General features: G+C 46.8%; 2 protein-coding genes across 2 annotated transcripts in view; one reads left to right on the top strand and one right to left on the bottom strand.

Moving 5' to 3' along the window:
- COG3 (component of oligomeric golgi complex 3) overlaps positions 1-10,167 on the top strand; it is a 57,523-nt gene extending 47,356 nt beyond the window's left edge. The window contains exons 21-23 of the mRNA XM_082859620.1: positions 2,414-2,541; positions 3,358-3,456; positions 8,239-10,167. Of these exons, the coding sequence (XP_082715746.1) occupies positions 2,414-2,541; positions 3,358-3,456; positions 8,239-8,268 (257 nt within the window). The 3' untranslated portion in view covers positions 8,269-10,167. The remainder of the gene's footprint in view (positions 1-2,413; positions 2,542-3,357; positions 3,457-8,238) is intronic.
- Positions 10,168-16,310: 6,143 nt separating this feature from the next.
- ERICH6B (glutamate rich 6B) overlaps positions 16,311-19,644 on the bottom strand; it is a gene marked incomplete at both ends in the record, with an annotated part of 34,010 nt that continues 30,676 nt past the window's right edge. Inside the window, 2 exons of the mRNA XM_082859794.1 lie at positions 16,311-16,619; positions 17,267-17,492. Of these exons, the coding sequence (XP_082715920.1) occupies positions 16,311-16,619; positions 17,267-17,492 (535 nt within the window). The remainder of the gene's footprint in view (positions 16,620-17,266; positions 17,493-19,644) is intronic.

Raw genomic sequence — 19,644 nt, 5'->3', positions numbered from 1 at the left:
TAGCCTCAAGGAGCTATGGAGTTGCTTTTTCTTGATCTGTAATACGAGAAGCCCACACTTAAATGTCAAAGATTTTTAAGTCTTTGGGGTGGGCGCACCAGGGACAGTCTAGAAACTTATCTTGGGCCCCCAGAACCCAGGGTTAGTGGTTCATGCAGACTTGATCACCTTCTTGGGGTCATTCCGTGCTAAACTCACGAGACTGAGTTATAGTTAGGATGCCAGTTTGTTAATTACTCTGGGAAATATACCTTTTTAAGAATTAGGATACTTTATTTACAAGGCTCCACATAAAACTGGGCTCTGAAGACTGACCAGTGATCCCTGAAGTGTGTTAGTGACCATAGGACCAGAGCCCATGGGATTCATTGTCTCAAAGGAGCTTTCATCTGTCTATGAAAAATAAGGGATTCTTGGATTGTTTGTTCTTTCTTCTTGAGAGCACTGGCAGTTTCTCACCCTGCTCTTACACAACCCTCCTCAATTAAAAAAAATTTTTTAACATGGTATAAAATTTGAACTGTGGAAAGGTATAAAATGAGAATTCTGTTCTCCACCTCTAAACTAGTTCTCTCAAAGGTAACCACTATTAATGGCGGCTTTCCCAAAATTATGTGTATTCTAGCATATATGGACTTGAAACGTGTTATACAGATAAGATTATACTATTGTTACCTGAAAAAACGGGTTTGCCTCTTGGTGGGCATTGAGCCAAAAGACACAACCAAGGCAAAGAGTGGGAGGAGGAAGGATTTATTACTTGCAACGAGGAAGGAGAACACCAGGGGTGTTTCCCAGAGCAGTGTCTCCCCGAATGGCAAAATTGGGGAAATTTAAGCTAAGGGTACATGTATTCATGAAGGGGCTTGAAGAGAGGAGAATTCAGCATTGAACCGGGGCAATGGTTGACAGAATCCAAGCTTTAGTTAATTGAAGTCACGGTGGTCAACGGCATCGTTCCATCCTCCACCCGAATGGGGGCCTTCGTTCCTGCAGAGCTCAAAGACGTGCATCCGATTGTTCTCTGTATCCCTTGAGGAGGAGCTAGGGCTGTTTCATTACCGACCTATTGTTTCTTATTACTTTTCCTGTGTTCCTGCATTCCCTCACTTCCCTTAAGTTCATCAATTACTGAGACCTGTTAAAGAACAAGCATTGTGGCCAGGCTGAGATCACAGAATGGTTTAGGCCAAAATGGCTTCTCTTACGTTAAGAAAGCCAGTCCTGGTGTTCCTTCTTCAGTCCTGGTGTTCCTATCTGCTTACAAAATATCCCTTACTTTTTTTTTTTTCTTTTTTTTTAAACCACTTATTCTGTATCTTGGAGCCCTTTCTATACCAGCATATCCAGCTCTACCCATTCTATTTAACGTGTAGAATATATCACTAAAGCATAATTTCTTTAATAATTCTATTAATAGATATTTAAATTATTTTTAGTTTATTTTTCCTTACACTCTTAATAAACACACATATCTTGGTATTTTGTAAATATGTCCATAAGGCAAATTTCTAGCAGTAGAAATGTTAAGTGAAAGAGTGTGTATATTTTCAGTTTTGCTAGACATTGCCTAATATCCCTTCCAAGAGGGTGAACAGTTTATACTCCCGTCAACAGTGGATGAGGGTGCCTGTTTCCCCACACCCCTGCCAAGTGTGGATATTCACAACCTTGGTAATTTTTACCAATCTGAAATATTTCAGTTGTTTTAATATGCGTTTCTTTAATTATGAGTGAGGTCAAGCATCTTTAAAATTATTAATCAGTCTTTTCTTTGATAGCTTTCTAGGTAATTTTCTCTTTTAGATACTTCATACAGATTACGACTCTTCTTTTCCATTTGTACTTCTTTTCAGACACTACACCTGGGCTACTAATTATTTCAGTTACAATTTTCTGGAATTCTTTTCCTTTTCTGATAATACAATATAAGAACGTAACAAATGGATTTTTAGTTCCCATTAAATATGTGTGGGTATTTTCTGAATGATCTCATAAGACAGGGAGCACCTCTTACTGTGAGTCAGTTCTACAAATCGTTACGAAGTAATTCTTACTAGTGCTTCTCTGCAAATGACCTTTTATTTCACCTTACACCTTATCTCCAAATGCCGAAGGCACCATATTACTATCCCTATGAATGTCCTGAGCCATGGCTGGGGGGTGGGGGGGGCAGGATTCTTTTGCTGTTTAGCCCATGGGGTTAGAATTTTGTATACAGTAGGTACTTAATGAATGTTTATAGGGCTTGTGATTAAACTTGATAAATAAATAAGAAAAGGGAAAGAAATTCTTTGGGGAAGTAAAGAGTCTTCTTTTGCTATTTTTCTCTCCTTTTATTCCCCTCTGAATTAAAATGGAAATGTTTCTTCTGTTTTTATTTGTGATACTAAGGAGGTTAATTTCTTTCCAGCAAAAGTCAGTGACCTTGTGGCAAGTGCCTACAAGACAATAAAAGCAAAGCTGCCCCTGACGTTGAGAAGTATGTCATTGTACCTATCCAATAAAGATACTGAGTTCGTCCTGTTTAAGCCAGTTAGGGTGAGTGTCGTGATCATCTCTTTGAATGTTGGCCCGTCTCTTGGAGTATTCTTGCCTTGTGTACCATTTTCCTCTTCCTGTAAACATTTTGAAATGTTGGTCTACTATTCTAGTACAGTTGACTAAAAAGCACTGTGATTCTTGAAAGACTTACAAAGCATGCATCTGTCTGATTATATCTCCCCGACCTCGCCCCCAGCCCTCATTTTGTCTTAATTTCCTTATGGTTACCTGTGGCACAAGGGTAATTTCTACCTAAAAGTAGAAATCAGTAAATGAATAAATAAGTAATCAGACCCTCACATGAGATGGGGCCCAGCACTTGTGAAAGAACAGCATTTCAGGAATTATGTCCCATTTTACTGGTGAGTAGCGGAAATAAATGGCTTGCAGCGGCCATGGAGGGATTAAATGTCAGAGCAAATTTAGTACTCATAGCTTCCAGCTCTGTGTTGAGCTCACATCTTTACGCAAGGCGTTGGTTGATTTTTAAAGTACGTTTTATGTGTTTGGGAACTTTATTATCTTCTGTGGAAGAAGTTGCTGCAGAAGACTGTTACTGTTCTCTGCGGGGGACAAGGCTTGCTAGAGTTTAGTTTTTCCAGTAAGTATTATCTGATAAGTCTTAGACAGGTAGTGCTTGCATGTGAAATATTAATGCAAATTGAACGTCTTTGGTAATGCCCTAGAAGATACATTTCCTCCGCTTGTTTTGGCACATAGCAAGATTTAACTTTCTTAGTTATTCATATTTAAGAAGACTGAATATGTTTTCAGTGACTCATGTAATAATGATTGCCTCTTCTTCTTTCTAAGAATAACATTCAGCAAGTCTTCCAGAAGTTCCATGTCTTGTTAAAGGAAGAGTTCAGCCCTGAAGATGTCCAGATCATTGCTTGTCCTTCTATGGAACAGGTAACCCAAAGTCTGAAGATCCTTGTTACTTCTATAACCTTTTAGTTATTTTGCTTGAGTACGTAATGTCTTTGAGTAACTGTGTTTTAGTTGTGCTTTTAAAAATTGTGCGTTGTTTTGTTCTGATGAGCAAGAGTTAAGGTCTGAACTGCTCTCTCGCATAGTCAGCGCTGGCGTTAGGATTTTCAGCTGCTTTTCAGTGCTTCCTGGTATCGAAGGTTGCTGTGTTTAAGGTGAATGAACTGTTTGTGGGAGACTCAAACAGTGGTATTTAGATTGCGGAATAATTTTGTTTGCAGTATTATGATAGGAGGCCCATGTTTTAGATGAAAAACAAAAAGTGTTTTAGGGATTAGAATAGATGTTAGAAGTGTTTCTGTTTTCTCTCTTCTTCCTAAATTAAAAAAACTAAATAGAGAGCTCACCTGTGTTTATTATCATTCATTTATTCAATTCAGTCAGCAGGCTTTTATTGAGGAGAAGTAGGCTGGTGCTATGGAGGGTATTTTATTTCTGGTTTTAAGATTAGTTGAGGAGTTTAGTAGGGTAAGGACCAGAGAGAGAGACTGGGGGAGAGTGGTAAGGTTGGTCAGAGCCCGATTGCTGTGGGTGGAGCCCGCGGGGAGAGAGACTGGAGGCCGTGCGTGTGGTAAGTCTTTTGAGGAGTTTTACTTCACGGGGAGAGAAAAGATGGGGTGGTAGCTGGAGAAGAAATAGGGTCATTTTTAAATTGTGATATAATTCAGATACCATAAAATTCACCCTTTTAAAGTAGGCAATTCAGTGGTTTTTAGTATATTCAGTAAGTCCTGGCACCGTCACCACTATCTAATTTTCAGAACACTTTCATCCCCTCAACAAAGAAACCCCTACCTGTTAGCAGATTCTTCATTCCCCCTCTTCTACTAACTTTCCTTTGCCTCTGTGGATTTGCCTGTTCTGGACAGTGCATTAAATGGAATCGTACAGTACATGGCCTTTCGTCACTGGCTTAGCATAATGTTTTTAAGGTGCATTCATGTTGTGGCTTGTATCAGAACTTCATTCTTTCTCATGGCTGTATGAATTTCTTTGTATGGCTCTATGGGTCATATTTTAAAATGATTTCTCTGTAGTTCTAGGGTTGTAGACAGTCAGGATACTTCTTTTTTTTAAATTAATTAATTAATTTTTGGCTGCGTTGGGTCTTCATTGCTGCGTGTGGGCTTTTTCTGGTTGCGGTGAGTGGGGGCTACTCTTCGTTGTGGTGCGCAGGCTTCTCCTTGCAGTGGCTTCTCTTGTTGCAGAGCACGGGCTCTAGGAGTACGGGCTTCAGTAGTTATGACTCACGGGCTCTAGAGCGCAGGCTCAGTAGTTGTGGTGCACGGGTTAGTTGCTCCGCGGCATGTGGGATCCTCCCGGACCAGGGCTCGAACCTGTGTTTCCTACAGGCGGATTCTAAACCACTGTGCCACCAGGGACGCCCCAGTCAGGATACTTTTTTATAAGTCATTTGAAGCAGTTATATTCTATGTGATTATACCACTAACTTGACATGTAGTTAGTTTATTTTCAATATTTAGAGATTTTTTTCCCGCTCGTTTTGATTTAATTTTGTTTTTATGTAAAATGTTTACATGATTCCCAAGTCAGAATTATGGAACAAGGTAAATTTGGAGAAGTCTTGCTTCCCTTTCCAGTCCCTCCAGCCTTTTCCCTCTCTCCCCTTTTAGATAGCTATTTTTATTTGTTATTGGATTATCCATTCATCCTTTTTTTTTTTTTTTTAAAGATAGGGGAAATGTATGTTTGTATATTCGTGGGGAAGATCTAAAGAGAGGGAAAAATTGCTGCTGGGAAAATGTCCTTGAGAAGAGAAGGGGGGATGTGATCGCAGGGGAAGTTGGAGAGTGGGGCCTTTGTCAGGGGCCTGCAGGGTTCAGCGAAGAGAGGAGCGAAGGCCGAGCGTGTGGGCGCACGTGCAGGGAGCTGGCACGCGTGATGGGCGCTCACGGAAGCTCTCCTCTGACTGCTTTGTGCTTGTGGGGGGAACAGGAAGCAGGGTCACCACTGAAAGTGAGGAGGTGCTGAAGATTCCGCAGGAAGGTTCGGTTGAGTTCAGTGGCCGGTTATGAATCCAAGAAAAAGCATTCAGCATAGTTGTCTCATGTTTTTTTTCCTCCAGTCCTCGTCAGTTGCATGAGTGTAGCCGTGGAGTTGCTGGAGGGTTGTGTCAGGGCTGTGCTTTTGCCAGGAGGGACAAGGCAGGGGCGGGTGAGGGCGGGAGAGTTAAAGAAGGGAGTGGCTGTAGTGATTGCCGTGGAACTCAAGCGAGGGAGCTGAGGGAAGGGAGTGGGGAGGAGCTGTGGTTTCCAGGTCCTGGTCGAGTCAGACAGTCATTGGCGTTGGAATGTGAGAGGGAAGCTGAGCTGGGAAGATGGGTTGTGGCGATCAAAGAGTGAGCTACTTGACGATGGGACTGCGGAGGGGTTGCAGTTAGAGGTAGTGATGGGGCTGGGATGTGCCCGCGGCCTGAGTAGCTGACATGGTTGGTGGAAGATGAGGTCATTGGAGGAGAGGAGCTGAGGCTAAGCCTGGAAGGGTGAGCTATCTGGATGCTGAAACCACCAAGAAGTCCTACAGGAGTAGTTTTAGGAAAGGGTGATAGCGCTCTGAGATCTGCAAGAAGTGCAGGGCTGGGTGATGGCGGAGGGGTCGTAGATGGAGGAGTGAAGCGTGGCATAGTCTGATACGATGAAAACCAAAGCTGGGGCGATGTGCTGGGAGAGGGAAGGAGAATGGTCTGGAAATGACAGTGAGGAACAGAGGGGACTCTGATCCCGCCTCCAGGCCCAGTGGTTCCAGGCATGTGGATGAGAAACACCCATCACTGGAGAAGGCTGCAGGGGAAGCTTGTCCTGGCAAAGGGCTGGGGGGCAGGGCTTCAGGACTTCAGAGAGGTGGGCCATGAGGTGGGAAAAGAGCCTTGAGGTAGTAGAGGAATGACTTGGGAGGCCTGGGCTTCTTGTGGTGGGTGACGTAAGCATGGATAAAGGTGTGAGGAGAGCGGCTCTGATGGAGGAGAGGCAGGGGTCTGGCTGAGAACATGCAGAGTTACTGGACTCCCACTTGACTCCTGCCAGTGAGATATGTGGTTTAGCGTGTGTACGTGTGTCTGTAACTTAAAAGTTTTATAATAACCACACACACTATGTGCAGCTCAGTTGCTTTGCTTTTCTTCTTTCTCCTGTTGATGAACCACTAAATTATTTTCATGATCTACCAATGGCTTGCAGCCGAGAGTTTGAAAAACACTAATAGAGGGACTTCCCTGGTGGTGCAGTGGTTAAGAATCCGCCTGCCAATGCAGGGGACACGGGTTCGAGCCCTGGTCCGGGAAGATCCCACATGCCGCGGAGCAACTAAGCCGGTGCGCTACAACTACTGAGCCTGCGCTCTGGAGCCCGAGAGCCACAACTACTGAGCCCGCGTGCCACAGCTACTGAAGCCCACGTGGCTAGAGCCCGTGCTCCGCAACAAGAGAAGCCACCGCAATGAGAAGCCCGGGCACCGCAACGAAGAGTAGCCCCCGCTGGCTGCAACTAGAGAAAGCCCATGTACAGCAACGAAGACCCAGGGCAGCCAGAAATAAAATTAAAAAAAAAAAAAGAAAAGAAAAGCACTAATAGAGACCATCATGCTCACTGTTCCTTGTTCCTCTTTCAGAACCGTTAACATTTTCTAGTTAGTAACAACAGCTGATAATACTGACTGCTGACTGAGTCACTTGGCCACAGGCTCATAGAGTAGGAACCAGAACAAGGAATTCTCTTACCCTACATGCTGCACAATGATCAAAACAGGAAATGTAACATTGATACTATTACCTAATCCTCCATCCATATTCAAATTATTTTCCCCAGTCCAGGATCCAGTCCCAGTGTTGCTTTCAGGTGTCACATCCCTTTAGTTTCTTTAAACCTGGAGCAGTTCCACAGCCTTTCTGGGCTTTCTTGACCTTGTCGGGCCAGTTATTTTGTAGAATGTTTGGTGTTGTCTGTTTCCTCATGATTAGATTCAGGTTTTGTATTTTTGGCAGGAAAAACACAGAGGTGATTTTGTGTCCCTCTCACTGGAAGTACACATTTATAGACGAGATTAGGGGTGATTATTTTGATTACCAAAACCCTACTGTATAGAAGGGCGCACTGCCAGGCTCATCTAGCCGCAAGTCTCTCCAGGCCAGGGTGGCAGATGTGCAGAGAACATGCTTCCAGCCCCTCCTGTCGCAGTGGCGATTTCTCTGGTTTTCCCCGGCTGGCTCTGGGTCTCGTGCTCCTTTACAGAGGGGACAGGGGGCTCCTGGTCCGGGTTAGCATATGAGGTGAAGCTCACCTGCCGTGCCTATTCTTGTGCAGTTAAGAGTCATTTAGAGAGTTCAGCTTACTTACAACTCTCCGCGAAACACACTCTGCATAGAGGCAGGTGAAGTTGGTTATTTAGAGCCATTTCTATCTCCCGTTAGTGTTGGTATGTAGTTCTTTTCTGTCTTCCTGATTGGATTCTTAATGAATTTTGAGGGCCCAGGTTCGGCGATACCTCCCCACAGGCCCCGACGATGCACAGTGCCCGGGGCTGCTTCTGGAATCAGCACCTCAGGTCCAGTTTATACCTTACAGCCATGTTTACTGGTCTCTTAAAAATCAGACATTTCCTCTCATTCTTTTTTGAGGATCTAAACAACTTATCTTGAATATGGTATTCCACAGCAGAACTAACAAGGCCTTTCTCTTTGCTTTTCAGCTGAACCTCCTACTGTCAGTTTCTAAATAACCAGGCCTGTCGGGCTGTGTGCGTAAATGGCCGGTCCGGCAGGAGCCGGCTGCCAAGTCCCACGGCCTGCAGGACACCGGGGAATTGTGCGAGGGGCTTCCCGAGAACCACAGGGCTGCTCAGGGCTGACCGCAGAATGAAGTGGAAGCAAAGTGTGACGTGATTTGTGTTTCTCTTTTGAAAACATCAAAATGCCAAAGATAAGCTATAATCTATGAGCGCTGATTACTGCCTCATTTAAATGGTCACAAGCAGTGTAAGGTTTTAAGAGGAAGCTATGGTGGGCACGCAGTGAAATGGTTCTTAAGAAAAATGTGCAATGAAAATAGATTACAATAAATAGTGCAAAGAACTTTACAGAAATACAGCTAATTAGAAAGCTTCTAAGAGAAAGGTTTGTTGAAGCGTGAAACACTGCACTTTTAACCACTGAGCATTCCACAGTGACTATTTTTTTATTTCCAGAAATGTTATTTCTACACCCTATTTAATGTAATGTTTCTCCTGTCACTTTGAAGTTTAGTTTGGGATAGATTGGGTGCTTCTGAGAACATGTTCTGCTTTCCTGGGAATTCAGTGTGTTATCTTTCTGTGTGTTTGATGTGAGGTAGTTTCAAGGTGTAAGGTCCCTGGATCTGTACTCCATGAATTGCTTAGGTGCAGAGTGTTCAAAAGCAGGCAGGTAGCTGCAGCGTCCTCATGGTAGATAACGTGCCGTATCTTTCATGAGAATCTTCATGGTACAGTAGGCAGCGTCCGTGAGGGGGAAGTACCAATTTTGGCATCATCCGTCTGGCACATAAAGGAGGAGAGGAAGCCTGATGAATAGTGTATCTTGTGCACGAAGGTTAGGGTTACCAGCTTTCTGCACACTGCCTTCCGTTTCCGTAGTTGTTTGAAAAGTGAACATTTTCACGTCCTGTACCTTCATGGTGGCTGTGCTGCGAGCCTGCCTTGTGGATCTGTACCCTGCGACAGCAGGATACATTTCACTCGGAGTCGAGGATGACGAAGACCACCCATCCCTTAACATCAACCACACGATAGCAGCGATCATCAAAAAAATTATGCGCATCTCTGAGTTTTCCTACAAATACGTTTCCTGATTGGATTGGTTTTGCCTCTGATGTTATAGTAAATGTAACCTGCTCTTTGGTTCACAATGAATTTTGAGTTATTCAGACACTAGTTTAGAGATAGAATGCTGACAGGGGTTCTGGAATGTAGCCGGCAGACCTCATTCTGTGAGACTGTAGCATTTCTCATCCGCTTCAAGCAGACTCCGCCATGTGTAGATAGGTTACATATCCTGATGTCTGTCATTTTAAACAGGTCACTTGTTTTCAGCTCAGTTTAACTTGGTGATGGATGTTGCTCGATAGAGCTTAATACTCTCTATTTTGGGAAGGTAGAAGGTAAAGAGGGTCCATATTCACTCTTCAACAGGAAATGAATGAATTAGGAAGATTATATTTACTTCCATTTACTATTTTAAATATGTGTTTAATGAAATAAACTGTACAATCCAGTTTTGTATATTATATGTACATTTGATTTTTAAATAGCCTTTCCAGAGAAATGAGGGCACGATTATCGTACAATACTTGACTGATTTAATTTGATGTACAGAGCAGAGCGTGTTCTTAAGGATAAAAGAATTTGATAGCACTCGTTCTTGTGTTTTGAGTCTTTTATTTCTGAAACAAACACCTTACAAAAGTGCTGAGCAGGTGATAGTGATCCAACTTGTTTGCTAAATGACTGTTTAAATCTGTACAGTTTCAAGTGTTTACTTATACAGAGTGTACATACTTTCAGATAATTAATTTAAAATGCTTTATATTATTTGGCTAGAATTTGCTGTTTTTAATAAATGTGAATTTTTTAAAAAATAAAGATTTTTGCTTCCTACTTTTTGTCCTCATTGGTCTGTTATGTGTGTGGATTCTTTAAAAAATTTTTTTAATTGAAATTAAAGATAACTTGTAGATTCACATGCAGTTGTGAGAAATAATACAGAGCGATCCTGTGTACCTTTACCCGATTTCTCCCAATGGTGTCATCTTGCAGAACAATAACATGTGTCACAAGCAGGATATTGACAGTGTTACCCTCCACCAACGTTATTCCGATTTCCCCGGTTTTACTTGTACTGTGTGGATTCTTTTGGCAAGATGATTATTGTGGAAAGACATTTTGAAGCATCTTAATGCTTCATTAGGTGACAGATAATTTTTCTTTATTTGCAAAACTGCCAGTTTCCTGAGTACTACCAGCACAAATAGTTGTGCTGAAATTTAGTATTATTGAAGTCACAATAAAAACAAATTTGTATTTCCACAACCCCATATCTTTAAATTCTCTTCTGCTGTTACCTTACAAGGAAGAAAGAATAGTCAACCTTAGTTTTTAAAAAGGGTCCATTTAGGGCTTCCCTCGTGGCGCAGTGGTTGGGAGTCCCCCTGCTGATGCAGGGGACACGGGTTCATGCCCTGGTCCAGGAAGATCCCACATGCCGTGGAGCGGCTGGGCCCGTGAGCCATGGCCGCTGAGCCTGCGCGTCTGGGGCCTGTGCTCCGCAATGGGAGAGGCCACAACAGTGAGAGGCCCGCGTACCGCAAAAAAACCCAAAAAACAAAAAACCCCCAAAAAACAAAGAGTCCATTTATTAAAGGAACTGGGGGTGTGTTGGTGGAGAGAAGGTTACTTCTCAGAAAAGAGGAACTTCATCGATTCCTTTCTGGCGTGCTTTTCTTCTGGTGGTGGTTCCTCCACTAGCTTGTCTGTCTGCTCTTCCTCAGCACCCAACCCCCATAGAAAGGAGACAGCTGCTGGAAACTTGGTATAATGGCATCCATTAAATAGTCATCCAATAAATACATATTGGGGGGGGTTTAAAAACATTTTTCCTGGTTATCAAAATATGTTCACTATTAGACATTTCTGTAGTGTTTGCATTTCAACATAAAATGTGAACGTCTTCCATAAGTGAACCTTGAAAGGTAAACTGCTGTTAAATGTTTGGCATATAGCTTCCCGATTTTTTTCTATGTATATTCTAAAATAACTTTTCTTACAGGATTGGGCTCTTTTACACTTTTATTAATCAGGTGAGTTTATTGATTGATTGATTGATTGGCTGTGCCACACGGCTTGCAGGATCTTGAACCTGGGCCCCGGCAGTAAAACCGAGTCCTAACCACTGGACCACCAGGGAATTCCCAGTCAGGTGCGTTTTAATTATCATTGCTTAGACACACACTCACTTGCTGAACTATTTGAAGTAAGTTGCAGGCATCATGACATTTTACCCCTAGATACTTCAGCATCCAGCTCCAAACAGTAACCCTAATACCATTATCACACCTCAAAGAAAAAAAAATCAGTAATATCTACTGTGTAGCCCATATTCCACTTTCCTTGATTGTTCCCCAAAATGTTTCATAGCTTTTTCTTTTCCAGGTTCATACGTGTTAACTTGATTGTTTCATCTCTTTAGTCTCTTTTAATTTAGACAATTCGTAAAGTTTTTGTTTGCTTGTTTTCATGGCAATGACTTTTTTTTTTTTTTTAAATAATGTGTGGACTCCTTATAGAATGGACCAGAGTCTGCAGAAGGCATTCTTTTCAAGTACGTGGAACATTTGCCAAGACAGATAGATGCTGGCCCATAAAACAACAGAACAACCCAAATGTGATCTGCAACAGTAGTTCTCAACAAGGGATGACCCCTGCCCCCTGCCACCAAGGGTGCGTTTGGCAACGCCTGTAGACATTTTTGGTTGTCATGACTGGTGTGTGTGGGGTATTACTGGCTTCTAGTTGGTAGAAGCAACTAGAACTGCCAAATATGCACAGGCTAGCCTCCCACTACACGTAATTATCCAGTCCAAAATGTGGATGGTGGCAAGGTTGCAGAACCCTGTGATATATACAGCAACCCCCAATTCCTAGCACTTGCTATCCCCTCACCGGGCTTAGTTCTGTTCATACCAACAAATGATGTCTTTTACTTACTTGGTTTTTTTTTTTTTTTTTTTGGCTCCGCCGGGTCTTAGTTGCAGCATGCAAACTCTTGGTTCCCTGACCAGGGATCGAACCCGGGCCCCTTGCATTGGGAGCGAAGAGTCTTAGCCACTTGGCCACCAGGGAAGTCCCTACTTGTTTTTATTTTTTCTGACTCCCCCAGTCTGGATTGTAAGCTACCCGGGGGAGGAGCTTTGCTGTGTTTACAGCTGTATACCTAGTGCCTAGAACAGTGCCTGAGGTAGATGCTTAGTATCTGTTGAAAGAATCCACTTGGGCCCAAGTCACACAGCCTTCCCTTCCCCATCCCATTCCTACCAAGTCCTGCCTGTTCTCTACCCCCTCCTGCTCTCCTCTATTTCCTCCCCTCTGCTATTTCCGATGCCATTGCCCTGGGTCAAGGCCCTTGTTTTCAATATTCCTTGCTGGGAATATTGAAGTATCTTTACTACAAGAACCTGGTCTTGTTTTTTTTTAAAATATTTATTTATTTACTTGGCTGTATCAGGTCTTAGTTGCGGCACGTGGGATCTTTGTTGCCGTGTGCGGGATCTTTAGTTGCAGCATGTGAACTCTTAGTTGCAGCATATGGGATCTAGTGCCCTGACTAGGGATCGAACCCAGGCCCCCTGCATTGGGAGTGTGGAGTCTTGGCCTCTGGACCACCAGGGAAGTCCCCAGGAACCTAGTCTTACTAACACTCTCCTTCCCCTTTGCTAAAACTTTCACCTCCTGATGCACACGGGCTGTTCAGCCTCCTGCATATCTATCTGCCCACACTTGTCTCCTTACTACTCATCCTTTGTATCTCTCAGGGTCCTTGAGTGTAAGCAACAGAAGGCATCATGTCGAACTTGAGCAGAAAAGGGCTTTATTGGAAGGAAATGGGAGTGCAGGGGACAGACCAGAAGCAGGAGGACCAGAGGAAGGAGAACAGGAAGCATTACAGATGCAGGTTTTTATTTTTTCAAAGCAGAAAGTGTCGGTCCACTGCTGTGGCAGTGTCCTAGACTTGGCATCACTGCAACTGCTCTCATCTTGGCCAAGCTGACTTCCTGTGTGTGTGTGTGTGTGTGTGTGTGTGTGATTTTTCCATGCTTCACTGAGTGCTGGGGCAGGGAGGAGGAAGATTCTCTGTGCCAGTTATCGATATAGTGCCCCTCAGCTCCAAATCCACCCTTGTGGGCCCTGCTTTGAGATTCTGGAGCTGGTCCCTGAGAACATTTCTCCATTGCCAGCTGGTGCAGAGTTAGGCTCGGTAGGGTGCTGGCGCTACGCTGCAAGGCACAGGGGAAGGGCGTCTCTTTCCGTCTCTGGTGTGGGTTTTGCTTCCTACACTGCGCTGCAGCCGTATGTGTGTCGGGGGGTGTCTGGTGGTACGTGCTCTCTAGTGAGTTTCCCTGGTATCCAAGCAGGAAGCGTCTTGTGAACCAGCTTGTTGCAGGTGCAATTGGTTAAGATACTGGAGTTGGGTGGGCCCCTCATCCAGTATGACTGGTGTTCATGTAAAAAGGGGAAATTTGATACAGGGACGTGCACACAGGGGGAGCACCATGTGAAAACTGCCAAAGACAAAGGAACTACTAGAAGCTGGGAGACGGGCCTGGGCCACATCCTTCCCACGCTCTTGATCTTGGACTTAGGGCTTCCAGAACTGTGAGATGATACATTTTTGTTGTGTAAGCCACCCAGTGTGTGGTCCTTTTTGTTACAGCAGCTCTAGCAAACTAATACAGAGGGTGGGGGCCGGATTTTTATAGTTCCCGGTCATCTGGCTACTTTCACTACTTCCTTCACACTCTGTGAGGTAACTCCCTTTTCCTTATGAAATAGTCCCTGGGTGCTGGGTAATTGTGTCCAGCCGGTGATAAGACTCGAACAGAGCAGCAGCTACAAGAGAGGCTGGAAGTGCCTAAAATCGACGTGAAATACTGTGTCTCTATAGACGTTGGCAATAGAATATTTAAAACAGGGAGCTGACAGAGAACAATGCCTCTGCGAGGCCACCTGCTGACAGTCTCTGTGTTAATGGGGTGAGTCATGTCTTCAGGTTTTGTGGAAGGAGAAGGACCAGGGAGAGGCACTGACGGATGATAATAAAGTGCCCACACCTGTGCAGCGTCACGCTGAGCGCTTCACTGACGCCACCTGCTTTCATTCTCACTCTAACTCTGCAAGGTGTGTTGGTGGTTGCCCTCCTGTTCCAGAGGAGGAAACGGAGTCCCAGAGGGGCTCACTGCCGTGGCCAAGGTCGCACAGCTGGCAGGTGGTGGCACCAAGACCCCCACCAGGGCTGTCTGCTTCCCGGCCACACGTGGGAGGAACGTCGGGGCTCTGAGATGCACGCAGGCTCGGGAGGATTTGTTTGCTGCGAGACGCGACTCCGGAGCTTCTTGTCTCCAGGGCCTGGTAAGAGAAGGGACCTCTGCCCACGCCAGCGGAGGTGTAAACTAACAAGGTCCCTAGAATGGCTGTGTCCTGAGTCAACCCAAGCACTGTGTGGCCTGTGACGGTCTGCTCCCCAGCGGTCACTACCTGGCAACAAAGTACCTGTTGTCTTAGCTGATGATGCTACTTGCCAACAAGGTGTGATAGTCACACGGGGGAAGTGACCGTGCGACACCCCACTACTGCCAGCCTCACCACCCTGGTCCCACCCCCAGGCTCGCAGTTGTCGGGATTTGGGGTGAGGACGAGACTTTGGTGAGCGCAGTGTGGATCGGCTGGAGAGCGGGGCCGCGAAGGTGGGGCTGGGCTGTCTGTTCACAGCCGGGATCAGCTGGCTAATTGCTAGGCTGAGCCGGGAAGGAGGTGTTTCCTGTACTCTTGGTTCAGGCTGTAGTTGAGGCCATCCTGGGAAGTTTGCAGTGTCCCAGGGACATATAAAAGGCATGCTATCGGGGATTGCCCAGCTCCTGAGTCCCCCTTTTCTAGAAACTACTGCCCCTCTCCATGCTTGACATTGACTAGGAGCCTAAGACATAACCCCACCCTCCCTTACCACACTGGATCACACCAAGGGTGGCCTCCTGATCAAGCCAGGCCAATAGAGACCACTGGGATCTTTTGAGAAAGACCAGGAGACAAAGCCATGTGAACTGAGATGCATAGAAAACACGTCTTTGGGCTTCCCTGGTGGCGCAGTGGTTGGGAGTCCGCCTGCCGATGCAGGGGACGCAGGTTCGTGCCCCGGTCCGGGGAGATCCCACATGCCGTGGAGCGGCTGGGCCCGTGAGCCATGGCCGCTGAGCCTGCGCATCCAGAGCCTGTGCTCCGCAACGGGAGAGGCCACAGCAGTGACAGGCCCGCGTACCACAAAAAAATAAAAAATAAAAAAATAAAAACATGTCTTTGGAACAAGACCGGTGTCGCAGAGCTGAGAACGAAAGTCCTCCTGGCTCCTGGGGCCCTCCCACGTGCCAGTCCTTTCTGAGACCCATTGCATCTTCCATCCAGATCACACGTTTCCCATTTTGCTTTACCTATTTGAGTTGGTGACTGTAACCAGTGACCAAAAGGGGCCCAGCTATTGAAGAGAGTTTAAGTGTGGGTCCTTTTGGGCTCCTGGTGTGGGGGACTGGCTGCAGGCTGGTGCTGCTTTGCTGACTGGGCGTCCCTCTGTCTTGGCGGGGGTGTTTGTGAAGCTACTATTTCTAGACCCATTTTACAGATGAGAAAACTGAGGCAGAGAGCTACTTGCCCAAGGTCACACAGCCAGCAGTGGGCAGAGCTAGGCTTTGAGGTAGTCTGTGTCCTGAGTCAACCCAAGCATGGGAAAGTCACAAAAGAACCTCTGCATTCATGTGCAGTAGAAGCAAGCGGGACAGGTGTTGGCATGTATTGTCTGCTGAAACAATTTGCTTCTAATGCTGGCAGGGTGCATGATTAAGTCTCTTCTGTGCCCAGCCACAGACTCTGTCAGCCCCTCTCTACCCCTGAAAAACTTTTTTTTTTTTCTCCAAATCAAGGAGCTGTGATAGGTCCCAAATTACAAACCAGCTCCCACAAGATATGAACTAGGGCTTTGGGGGTTTCCTCCGGGCTTTGGACACCTCCACCTCCCGGGAACGTTCAGCACATGCCGAAGCAGCACAATTTGGTGACTGCCCCGGCTTGGAAGATGAGAGTTCCTCCTCCAACTCATATTGTCTTGTTGGCAAGATCTTGCTGCCCTGTATGAAGCATTCCAAATCAGAGGTGGTCAGTGTACTCAGGATCGTCTTCATTTTCCCTAGAAGGATCTGGATCTTCTGAGCCGTTGAACTGAATTCCATCTCCAGGACTGCTTCCTTCTTCATTTCGCTCAGCACCGCCGGGGTAATGTACTGTGGGAATTCACAGGCGGCTCGTGAGGATTAATGCTACCTGGGCGCCAAGCTCCCCCCACGTCAGGATTAGGACCCTGTGGCCATGACCGAGCCTTCCCTGGAAACGTCACTGTCCAGGGCGAATCTGTGAACCCAGCCCTACCACCAGCAACCTTGCTGCTGCTTCCCCAAGACACTCACTTGGCCTGTGGCCGTGGCCACATCCCAACCTGACCCCAAACCAAAGGGTGGCCAGTTGCTGGGCCCTGGTGTGACCTGCCTTCCAAAGGCTGTGCCCTCCTGGGGGCGTCCAGCTTCTCCCCTTGGCTTCCCTAGCACAGCAGGAGAGTGAGGCCCTCACGGTGTCTGCCTACGAGCCCCACATCCATCTGGAGCTCCCTTGGAGCGTGTCTGGGTCTGGCTGGGATGCGAATGTCAGTTTCCTCAGCTCCGAATCTTATGTTAAGTGATAAGTGTTCGGAAGTTAAATGATTGCTTTGTATATGGTCAAGCATCAGGTCAGGGAAGGGGGCCTCGTTTCCCTAGGGGTTGGAGTGTTGAAAAACATGGCCTGGAGGCCTGGGCGTGGACCAGTTCAAGCCAGCAGTGGCCTGCGTGCAGGTAGTTCCCCACCTGGCAGGAGACGTGCGGAGTTGAGACCTTACCTTGTACTTGGTGCCTAGGTTTAAGCAAATGTGCTGCTTCTTGTGGATGAAGCGGAAGATGATCTTATCCTGGCTCCTTATTTGTACCTTGATGTACTGGTTGATTTTCAAGGAGATGGGCTGGACGGGGGGTGCATGGATGTGGAGGTTCAGATCCCACCAGTTCCAGGCCTTCTGGTACTTGTCTCTGGTGAAGTAGTATCCCAGGTTTGGGCTCAGGTTCAACCTAGACCAAGAAGGCATCAGGCAGCCACAGCACTGGGCCCCGGGGGCGAGGGCACAGCCTCTCCCAGGGGTGCAAGCCCGCCCCTCCTTCCTCCCCTCCCACCCGTGCTCTTTCCCCCCAACGTGGGGCCTTGGCAGGTGGGAGAAATGCCAACAAGGAGGTGAACCCATCTAGGTGCAGCCCTTTGGCCCTGGCCTGTCCATGTTCAGCTTCCTCTGGTGCTCCTGGCCCCTCACACCCAATTGCTCCATTCCGTTCCCGGGTCACGCATGCTCTCGAACTCCTCATGGCTTTGCCGTGCTGTTCCCTCTGCCTGGAGAGGTCTCCCCACCCTGCTTGGCGTGGTTCCCTCCTGCTTATGCTGTAAGCCCCAGCTTAAATGTCACCTCCTCAGAGAGGCCCTTCCTGAAGCCCCCTGAGTCCCGATATGACTATCTCCATCTCTTTGTTAATTTCCTTCCTATGATTTACTAATACACATTGATTCTCTTTATTTGGTGTAGTTGGGTTCTGTAAAGTTGCCTCAAACACAGAGTTAGCGAATACTGAACCACTGCTCCCTGGGGAAGTAGGTGTGTGTATCTATCACATAGATAACCGTACATACTAGAAACAACCCATCCTGGTAGATTCCAGCCGGCGGCCCCAGAACTGAAGCTGCTGGTGCCACGTGCCCTGCTCCTCCTGGCTCCATCCTCTGGTTCCCTCGTCAAGAGCTGAATTAAGAAGGCAAAGCAGCTGGGAATGCGCACATCAGGCAACTCAAATCCTTCAGTGCTCTGTGCGTGTTTGTGACTCTATGTGAAATGTGTGCATTTGCATCTTTCCCCTGGGAGCGATGGTTCAGGGTTTGCTAGTTCATGTTCTGCAGACCTTATAGAACAGAACTATCTCGAATAATGAGAATCGACTGGGTTTGCTTATCATCCGTCCGTCCCACTAAAATGGAAATGTAACTTGTGGTCCGGAGGGAAGGGTCCACCTCTGTCTGGCTCCCGGGTGGCCCCTGCCCCGCACTGCGCCTGGCGCCCGCGGAAACAGCTGTGGGTGAGCGAGGGGTGGTGGGCTCCTCCCTCTTTCAGCCCAGGCCCTGCTCTCCTTTGAGCCGTCCCTTCCTGGCATTTCAAGCCCACCATAGCCCTCTGCCCTGGCTTCTGCTTTTTGAATCCCGCCAGGGCCGTCTTGAGAATTGGTGTTGATGGGTAGCAACTTCTCTCGGGAGCCAAATGCAGAAGGGAAGAGAATCTGGGACCTGGGTTAGTCAGGAGAAGGTAGGGTTTGGGGGAGCCCGGATTACTCAGACCACCTGCCAGCCCTCGTCTGGGGTGTTCAGGGGCCTTGTAGGACGCTGGGAGAGAGAGGCCGGCTCAGGCCTGCTAACGGCTGCCTTGTTCACTTCCAATAAGGAGAACTTCTTCTGGTCACTCCCCAGCGCTAGGTCCTCCTGTTGCTTCCCACTGCCCATTGAGCCGAGTGCAAACTATTAAGTCCCTTCACCATGGGGCCCAGCCTGTCCAACCACATCCCTCTTTACCTTGACAAGAGGCTGTGATGCATGTAATGTATTAAAAACCTGGGCTCTGGAGCCAGAATTTCTAGGTTCATAGCTTGGCTCTGCCATTTGCAAGCTGTGTGACCTTGGGCCAGTTACTTAACCTCTCTGTGCCTCAGTAAAATGCAGATCATAACAGTGCTTTACTCATAGGGTATTTGTGAGGATTAAGTGCCTGTACAAAGCAGTAAGTCGTTGAACATTAGGATCTCCTTATTATCATTGATGGAGAGGGCAAAGAGGAGTCTTCTTTCACTCTGCAGGGGAGCGGATCCATGCTAGCTTCTAACCCTTTAAATGGCTCCCATCAGAATTTTTGCACGAGGCCCTCCCCATTTCCCAGGGTTAGGATCTGTCTCAGCCTGGAGGTATCCAGTTCTGGGCTAAGCCTCCCTCTAGAACACCCAGGAATGGTGTGAAATTGAAGGCTTCTTCTCAGGGGGTGTAAAGACCCAAACTGTGGAGCTGGCGGGACCCACCACCAGGGACCCCGAGTTTAGGCAGGTCTGGGGCCCTTGCTGTGTGGGACCCTGAGCTCTGGAGGGAGGCCTGGTCTGCGGTTCCTCAAGCGTGGGTCTGGAGGGTGGAGGTGATGCTTAG

Source organism: Leucopleurus acutus, assembly GCF_964270905.1.
Source record: "Leucopleurus acutus genome assembly, chromosome: 18".
Taxonomy (NCBI): Eukaryota; Metazoa; Chordata; class Mammalia; order Artiodactyla; family Delphinidae; genus Leucopleurus; species Leucopleurus acutus.
Note: the sequence above shows the minus strand (reverse complement) of the source record. Positions and strands in the feature narration are given on the sequence as shown.